Source organism: Amblyraja radiata, chromosome 16, assembly GCF_010909765.2.
Source record: "Amblyraja radiata isolate CabotCenter1 chromosome 16, sAmbRad1.1.pri, whole genome shotgun sequence".
Taxonomy (NCBI): domain Eukaryota; kingdom Metazoa; phylum Chordata; class Chondrichthyes; order Rajiformes; family Rajidae; genus Amblyraja; species Amblyraja radiata.
Window position 1 is genome coordinate 17,459,114 of NC_045971.1, and position 9,833 is coordinate 17,468,946.

At 41.7% G+C, this 9,833-nt stretch overlaps 1 protein-coding gene across 1 annotated transcript in view; it reads left to right on the forward strand.

Moving 5' to 3' along the window:
* rnd2 (Rho family GTPase 2) overlaps positions 1 to 4,058 on the forward strand; it is a 76,248-nt gene extending 72,190 nt beyond the window's left edge. Inside the window, exon 5 of the mRNA XM_033035261.1 lies at positions 1,884 to 4,058. Coding sequence (XP_032891152.1) covers positions 1,884 to 2,132 — 249 coding nt within the window. The 3' untranslated portion in view covers positions 2,133 to 4,058. The remainder of the gene's footprint in view (positions 1 to 1,883) is intronic.
* Positions 4,059 to 9,833: the final 5,775 nt, after the last annotated feature.

Here is a 9,833-nt window from a genome sequence, read left to right on the forward strand (position 1 = left end):
TAGCTCTGAGATTCACCGTCCGAATTGCAAGTGGACATGGGGAGAGGGCAGGAATGGGGTACTGATTGGGGATGATCAGCCATGATCACATTGAATGGCGGTGCTGGCTCGAAGGGCCGAATGGCCTACTCCTGCACCTACTGTCTATTATCTATTGCCTATTAGATTAGATTAGGCGATTACAATAATTTCTGTCAAAGCTTTAAATAATCGTGGGTGTCAGCAGGATGGAAGGACTAGTTGACCCACATTTTTCGATTAGTCTCACTTCCTTGACCCATACAGATGCTGGAATGAGGGCAATTTAGTTTTACTCTGAATGACAGTGAAAGATGGTATTTTTGACATCAGCACTATCAATAAAAGATGAACTGTTCTGATTTCATGATGGCAATTTTATTGAATGCCAAACATCTAGTTCCTGGAGAATAGATGTATTATCCACTTTAATTGCTGTCATTTTGAAAGTGCCAAACAACGTATAATGGTTTCTCTCTGTGGAATTCATTAGGTATGTCTTTTATTACATTTCTTCACATCTCTTTGTTTCCTTGTAAAGCTTCGCAAAATAGCACGGCTTAAAAACATTGTGACTAAAGAACTGGTTCTGTCATGTTGAACAATTAATAAAGCATGTGGCTGTATTACATTCCAACTACTGAACTGGAGCAGCTGCAACAGTACCTGATAGTCCACAGGTGGCTGTTTGTCTTTAATTATGCTCCTGTTGTTACACCGGGTACCAAATCTCTTGGCACAAAGGCTCGGCCTCATTTATACACCAGGCTGCTTTTTCGTAACTTAATTTTCCGATTAAAGTCTCTTCCACCTTTGCAGATCAGTACAAAATTAAATAGAAACATAGAAACATAGAAAATAGGTGCAGGAGTAGGCCATTCGGCCCTTCGAGCCTGCACCACCATTCAATATGATCATGGCTGATCATCCAACTCAGTATCCTGTACCTGCCTTCTCTCCATACCTCCTGATCCCTTTAGCCACAAGGGCCACATCTAACTCCCTCTTAAATATAGCCAATGAACTGGCCTCAACTACCTTCTGTGGCAGAGAATTCCAGAGATTCACCACTCTCTGTGTGAAAAATGTTTTTCTCATCTCGGTCCTAAAGGATTTCCCCCTTATCCTTAAACTGTGACCCCTTGTCCTGGACAAGGGGTCACAGTTTAGCTGTTCCTTTAAATATTATGAGGTTGATTTAAAAGGATTCAAACATTAATTCAATGTAACATGGGTGGAATAAATAGAACTTCAATGTAGTCCATTGAAGAGCTGTTGTTTCTACGTTTAAACACTAATTATTTTCATTTTATCGTGAGAGCATCCTTTTCGAAATGCAGCCTTTGAGAAGCGCCCCAGTCATATCTGAGAGGTGATGTTTAGCGGTCTTTAATGAGGTGTTCAATCTAACGAAGCCCTCCTCTCTCCTCCTCAAAGCTCCCTCAACACCCAAGCATAGAATTACCCTCACCCATTCATAGCCAGGAGGCTCCTTAATGATACACATGTTTGCAGGGAGGTTTCTCCTAGAAGTGGGAAGATCGAGAGGCAGATCGGAGGGAATAGCTCCATTTGACTTTATCTGAAATTTCACATTATGACATTAATACATATTTTTCAAAGAAACCCTACAAAATTCATGAAGTTCCAAAAGCAGCACTTTAAAGGCAGCAAAGCTGAGCCTTACTTTGGCTATTTTGACATGCTTTTGAATGAATCCTGCTTGGGCAACATTTTATGCTGTGCTCAAATTACTTGTATTGGACAACATAATGGATGAAGCACACATTTCATGCTATTCTTTATGCCGTGAAGGTTAACGTTCTGACTTTTATCCCCCTTGCCTCCTCCCTCTCTTTCTCCAGGGCAGCACAGTGGCTCGGCAGATCGGAGCGACGGCCTATGTGGAGTGTTCATCTAAAGCCTCTGAGAACAGTGTCCGCGATGTATTCCATGTTACTACCCTGGCCTCTGTAAATAAGATGCAAAAAAATCTGAAGCGCAGTAATTCCAAGCGGGGATTAAAGAGGGTATCGCAGATGCCAGCAAGGACAGACTTACTGGAAGATACGGAGATCAGAAAGGACCGTGCTAAAAGCTGCGCAGTAATGTGAAGAACAGTCACAGATTTATTTGTATTTATTCTGCATTTTGTACAGTAACTGACACAGAAGCAACAGGGTTGTTGCCAAGTCCAAGGTCGGTATTCAAGGCTTCTCCTGGAGTCTAGGCCTCAAAATCTGGCCATTTTTCTTTTCGGAATCCCCAGAGCCGTTGTTTATTTATGAGGCTTTCAGATTGACTGTTGCTGTGTTGGCTGCTTGTGAAAAGGAACTAATGAAGAGGAAGATTAACCAAGTGTTTGAATGTTTGTGAAGTTGTGTTGCTAAGGGAGGTGTGGGCTGTTTGTATTGAGAATTGGATTACTCCAGAGACTGTAGGGAAGACTGGTGGCAGTGATAGTTTTGGTGTTGTGAAGTAAAAATGTATGACAGCCACTTTGGATATTGCCTTTTAAAACCAACTCTATTTACGACTCTAACAAATGTACATCAAATATAATATCCCCATTCTTTCATGACCTTCAAAATTTTAACATTGCACCAGTGTTTGCACTAAACCTTCATAGACTCTTATAGGGAATGTTGTGCACATTTTCAATTCTTATCCACTTGGAGACTTTGCATTCCCCATCATTACAAAGAAGTTGCATAAAGAACTAAAATTCATTTTTCTTGTCAAACTGTGCCTTCATCACCTGATATTGGAGGACTTGCTGCTGATCTTGTTACCTGACCTCCAGAGCCACATAGAAATGATCAAATGCTGGGATCCAGTTTCCAGTGTTTCACATTGTGAAGCTGAAAAGCTCGTGATCCTGATCTCCGGTGCTCTCTGTTTGGAGTTGACCGCATGGATTTCCTCCAGGTACTCCGGTTTCCTCCCACATCCCAAAGACGTGCGGATTTGCAGGTTAATTGCCGTCTGTAAAATTATCCCTAATGAGCAAGGAGTGGATGAGAAAGTGGGATGAGAACATAGAACTAGCGGTCGATGGTCGGTATCGACTCGGTGGACCAAAGCGCTTGTTTCTACGCAGTATCTCTAAACTCCAAACTAACACCTGTATGTGCAGAAAGGATGCTGTAGTATTGTGAGGCTTGAAACTGCTTCTGAAATTCAATCCCATTGACTTCAAAGGAACTGAATTTTGAAGTTGGTGCCTGACACACACACACACATCACATCACACTTTTACCATATAAAAAAAACAGTGCTTTTTTGTGTGACGGTATGCGAGACGTTACGGCATTTCTAAAAAGTTAAACGTTATTATTTGGTTTTCCACCCACGTGCCATGAGAATTTATTGATCATATGTGCCGGCACCTCTACGTATACAGAAAAAAAATTACTGTCCACAACAAAGAATTAATTTAATCTCCATGTAAAAATGTTGATGTGTGTAAATGAACACACTTTCTAAATGGAACGAGAGGAGGACAGATTTTTCTGCTGTTGTTGAGTCCCACCAAAATCTTCACTGGTTAAGCCGTCTACTAGAAAGTATAATTTCCCAATATAACATGCATGGTTTAAATGGGATGAGTTTAACGCTATAGTTGAATGGGTCATCTCTTTGTACAATCTTTACCGAGTCTCCCCAATCTACTGAAGCAATTGGTTGGATTTTATATCGGCAACCAGTTTTTGTGACTGGCCGTTTTGAAGACTGTTCCCAGTTCACTATTTGTCAGAAACAGTTAATGAGCAATTCCTAGTTAGATCCATTACATTTTGATAACTCGCCTTAGGGCACTTTGTAATTCAACGGCAACTGAAGGGAAAATCAAAGTTGACCTTACAGATAACCTGAGCTTCCTTTGCTATGAAAAATTCATTGCCTTATAAATCTCATCATCTTGGTCGTAAACCAGAGAAGCAAGGTATTGTTACAATGCAATAGCAGGTCTTGTTACGAGAATGTGGCTTTACATAAACTCATCTTCATACATTTTCAATAAAATAACAATTGAGAAATTCTGGCATTTTGTTTTTGTAACAAGTATCTGGAGTTATGAATCGTTTTTATCATATCAGATTTGACAATTGATGGTGGTGCTACCTTAGCTTGGGAAATGGGACCAGAAATGGATATGCTAACAATGCCAGATCTTGGTGCATGATCCAAGATGGTAAGTGTTGCTGGGTTAACAAAGCAAGGAGCTTCACATTTCCTTTTGGTTCCCACCTTCATACATAACCTTCACAAAATGTTGTCACAAGGAATTGCGAATGTGGAATCTTGAGTAAAGCACAAAGTGTTGGAGTGACTCAGAGGGCCTGGCAGCACCTGTGGAGGGAGTGGATAGGCGACGTTTCAGTTCATGATCCTTCTTCAGACTGATTGCAATAATGGGGAGAAAGATGGGAAGAGATTGGGGTGGGACAAAGCCTGGTAATTAATTGATAGATAGGCACAGGTGAGGGGGGGGTTACATTGGCAGATGAGTGGACAAGGGCCAGAGATGAAAAGTAAACATAAGGAGAGAAGAGCAGTGAAATATAAACCCAAAGGCAGGGATACAGATGGAAAGGGATGGTTTTGGGGGCAAAGAAGGGTGGGATAGTTGGAGAAACATGTGTGGGTGTCTACCCATTCCTTCCACAGATGCTGCCTGACCTGTTGAGCTACTCCACCACTTTGTGTTTTACTTAACAATGTTGTTCGTTCCACAAAAGAAAAGAAAGGAGGAAACGCAAATGCCACCCAACCCTAGTACATCCAGTAAGTCATATTTTAGCTCACATGACGTTCAGATGTCACTCCCAGTTATTCATTGTTCTTTCCATGTCTCAATGTTCCCTGCAGCACGATCCTCATCACTCATGATACATGACAGTTCATCAGCTCATGCATTCCTTTGTATCACTCTTCATTTACAGTTTACAAAACAATCACCTGTTCGCACTTGCATTGTACCAGTAGACACGCTGTGCTTTCCCCACACAAACAAACTGTTTATTGGCATGTATTGTAAATTGAGAAAAGCTATCGACATTGCAAGCCTTTTCAGTTAGTACAATATGCAGACGGGAAAAGCTGAGCATATTACATGTCGAAGCAATCTGTGTAAATCGAAGACTGGAGCATAAATTCCAAAATGGACAATCTGGCGAAGCAAGGTTTTGGTCTATGGAAGAACCCAACTGAGAAAAACAATCTTAAGGGCCTGTCCCACTTGGGCAGCCTAATCCGCGGGTTCTGGCGAGTTTGCCCTCGACTCATACTCGCAGCACGAGGTCCTAGGAGGTCTTCGTAACTCTTCTTCATGCTCGAGAGTGGTCTCCGCGTGCTCGAGGCTTCAGCTAGGTCGCGGCGTTTTTTTTCAATATATTAAAAAATGCCCGCGAGTAAAAAAAGGTCGCCATGGAAAAAAATCGATACTTTTTTTACTCGTAGGATTAGTCATAGTAGGTCGTAGTAGGTCGGCATGTTAGTCGTACGTAATCGAGGGTAGTCGAGGGTAGTCGTAGATAGTCTTCATCATAGTCGAAGGGAGGTCGAAGGGACGTCGGAGGGAATCGAAGGTCGTCTTCACTCTCCACTATTCGGTGTCCAATTTTCCTGAAGTTAGTCGTAGCTAGTCGAAGCTGGTCTTCAACATAGTCGAAGGAGGTCTTCAACATGTCATTTTTTCAAACTCTTCTAAACTCACCAATTAGGTCGCCCAAGTGGGACAGACCCTTTAAACACGTTCATAGAGAATGTATTTAAGTTTCTACCTTTGGTAGAGATAAGGAATACTTAGCCTCAAATATGTCGCAGGGGCCAAATACTCACTAATAGCTCCCTGCTGATTTAACAAAGTATTATGTTCGGCACGAACATTGTGGCAGAAGGTCCTGTTCCTGTGCTGTACTGCTCCACGTTCAATGTCTTAACGTTAACTACATCCCATGCCAGTCTGCCAACTCGTACTAATCTTAGGCAGCCCCCAAGGGTGACTTGCTTGCACTCCAGTTCAGGGTGACTAACAAGGCCATTTTGTGACCGACATACTCTGCCAACCATTTTGTGCAGGGAGTTTGTTTTTTCATGTTGACAAGTAAGTTCTGGTATGCATATCGTTCTTTGCTGTCAGTGTCTTCCTACAAGCTGTTTAAGCTATCTTCTGTTTGTAAATCAGCATCTTCAGTTCCTTGTATCTACAGAAGCTGTTCAAGGGGCTGACTCCATAATTGAATTATTACCTTTTATATTTTTTAACTTCAGAAGGGGTCGGCACAGTGGAACAGCGGTTGAGCTGCTGCCTGACAGCGCCAGAGATCCGGGTTTGATTGTTACTGACAAAGGTCTGTACAGACTTTGTCAATTCTCCCCGTGACTGCATGGGTTTTCTCTGGGTGATCCGGTTTCCTCCCACACTCCAAATATGTGCTGGTTTGTAGGTTAATTGGCTTCAGTGAAAATTGTAAATTGTCACTAGTGTGTAAGATAGTGCTAGTGTGCGAGGTGATCGCTGGTCGGCGTGGACTCAGGGGCCGGAGGGCCTGTTTCCGCGCTGTGTCTCTGAAGTCAAAATCTGTTTGGAATATTAAAAATTAAAAAAACTTGAAAGTCCAGTTTTTAACTTCCTGGTATGCCGTCAGAAAAATAGCACTGGCAGGTGGTATGCTTTTCAAAGCACTTCCATTTCTCTAGTGACCAAAACATCCAGAACTGCAGTCACCACATTTCAATCATCTTAAAAGATTTTGTGAACATTGAAAGCTTTCGCTCTAACTTGGTCCGGAGGTTCTGCCAATTCCAATCAGTTCAAATGGGAATGAGATCGCTCTCAAATGGAAGCAGGTCAATGAGAGCAACATGTTTCCTGTCTATGTGCAGACTCCATTTAGTAATGGGCCCGTCTGAGTTGAAATCACATTTCTTTCGCTCCCTACTTACAGAATCAATCGATCTTATCATTAATCTTTCAGCAAAGCCTGATCCTTTGAGAGGGTTAATACCTCTTGATCATTTTTGTACAGGTTTTTCTCCTTTTACTTCAGATTCACTGATAAAATTACTCTGATAATTTGATTTTCTTTTCGGATCATTTCATTACTGGGCTGCGTTATTTACAAATGTAGTTGCTACACATTTCACTTTGCTCCAATGCCAAATGTTGCTTAAGGGCCTGTCCCACTTGGACCTCATTTGCTCGTCATGCAGGTAGCGCGTGAAGATTTTGTACATCCCAAAATCCTGGGGCGCCGTGCGCAACCGCGCGTCACTGCCTATGTCACCACGCACCATGCTCGTGTAATGTGCACCATGCGCACCTTGCGCGCATCACAGGCGCAGCACGACGCGCATCGTGACGCGTAAATAATGTCGCATAAATTACACGCAAATGACTCCCAAGTGGGACAGGCCCTTTAGTTGTCAGAAGTAATTCATCTTTTTCCATTCATTCATGGGATGCAAGTATTATTAATTGTCATGACTTATTATCCATTCCTTATCATTCCCATAACCAAGGGTCAGTTTATGAACCACAGAGTCACGCAACTTAGAAACAGGCCCTTCGGCCCAACTTCTCCAAGGTGCCCAATCTAAGCTAGTCCCATTTGCCTGCATTTGGCCCATATCCCTCTAAACCCCTATCCCTGAATCTGTCCAAATGTTGAAGGGCATCAAATGGATTTTACAAATATCTAGCATTTCATAGAACATTGAACAATATAGCATTGAAAAAGGCCCTTCGGCTCACAACGTCTGTGCCAAACATGATGCTGTGATGGTACGGCATACTCTTAATTAAAATAAAATTAGTGCTTTTTTATTTTTAAAATAAATCTAAACCAAACTAAATATAATGTAATAAAATAAACCATAATAAATGTAATGTATTTTCCCATCAAATTCATCACCTGAAAATATTTATTTTATGCATTGAAATGCCATGACGTAATTTCAGAATGTATCTTTCAATGTATAATGTCTGCCATTACTCCACCCAATATTTTAACAAGGGCATTCAATCACTGAAAGCAGTGAGATTGAAATAATAGGCGGAGGTATTTCAATGCAAATCACTGAACTATTACAACACAGAAGGAGGCCTTTTGTATCATTGGGTTCGTGCTGAATGTTTGTCGAGCTAGTCATTACAACCCATGTCTCACTCTCTACCCCAAAGCCTCAGCAAAATATATTTTTTGTGGTCGGCTCGATTGTAATCAAGTATCGTCTTTCCGCTGACTGGATAGCACATGACAAAAAGCTTTTTACTGTACACGTTACACTAAACTAAACTATTTCCCCTCAACTGCCTTTTGAAAGCTCAAAACTATTTCCACCGGCTCTTTGGGCAGTGGATTCCAGATCATAAACTCTATTTTACAACAACAAAAAAATAATAATATCTGTATCCAGTACCCATCATTTTCAATCCGTACTCACACCCCTCTCCACCCAAATTTCAACAATCGACTCAAGGGAACCCTTCTGCTGGGTGATCAGAACTGCAGACAGTACTCCAAGTAGGACCTCACCAACGATTGACTCTTCTGAAAGGTTTTGAGGTTTTCTGAATGTATTAGAATTCCTTCCTAATATTTACCTTCTCTCTAATATTGCATCACACAATTTAGATTTTGGTGGTGATGTGAAGAAAACTTTAAGGGGCACAAAAATCCAGTGGTGACAGTAAATGCAATTGCTCGGAACTCTTGCCTTGACAACGATCTGCCCTCCAGCCATGTGACAAGATCATTTTATACTGGATTTCACTTTCTTACATGAACATTTCAATTGCTGTGAATAGATATACGTTTGATTAAATGGCTATTGAGGTGTGCCCTAAATCACAGTGGTGACTCTGGCAATGCGGCCTGAAAATTAAGATTGAATTGTTTGAATTGAGTGATTTGACTGAAGCCACGAGAAATCTATGCCGATGGCCTGAAAAGGTCGCAATGGGATTATCTGAGCCATTTCCAGAGAACGCAAGAAGATATAACATTAGTCATACAGCATGGAAACAGGCTCTTCAGCCCAACTTGCCCACACCGACCAAGATGCCCCAATCTGCACTATTCCCATCTGCCCACATTTGGCCCATATATCCCTAAACCTTTCCTATGTATGTACCTGTCCACGTCCTTTAAATGCTTTTATAGTATCTGCTTCAACTGCTTCCTCTGGCATATGTTCCATATACCCATCACCATCTGTGTGAAAAAGCTGTTCCTTAGGTTCCCATTAACTTTTTCCTCTCTCACCTTAAGCCTATGTCCCCTGGTTCTTAATAAATACGTAGAGAAGTGAAATAATGTCAGAAATAGATTGAAGTCTCGAACTTCTCCAGTACCGACCCTCTCTACAGGAGCAGAGTTATATTTGATCCAAATCAGAAGTTGCAAGTCCTTCCCGTTGGAAGGTTTGAAGGAGTGTGTCAAGTTTGTACACCTCTCAACATGGTCCAAAGTGATGACACTTTGTTTCACCTTTCTATTTATGTCACTACCATTCCATCTTGTTGTTAGACACAAAATGTTAGAGTAACTCAGCGGGACGGGCAGCATCTCTGGGTGACGTTTTGGGTTGAGACCCTTTTTCAGTCATTTTCTGGAAATGGCTCAGATAATCCCATTGTAGCTGTGCCCTCTATAGATCACAGTGTGGACTGGTTTAAAAACAGTATTGCCAACTATTACAGGAACAATGTCAAGCGATAAATATCATTAGGCTTCATTCTGACAAATGCGCCTTCGTCCCCTCCCTCTACCTCCTGATGGTGGGAAGAGAACCCATATAGGTTTAGA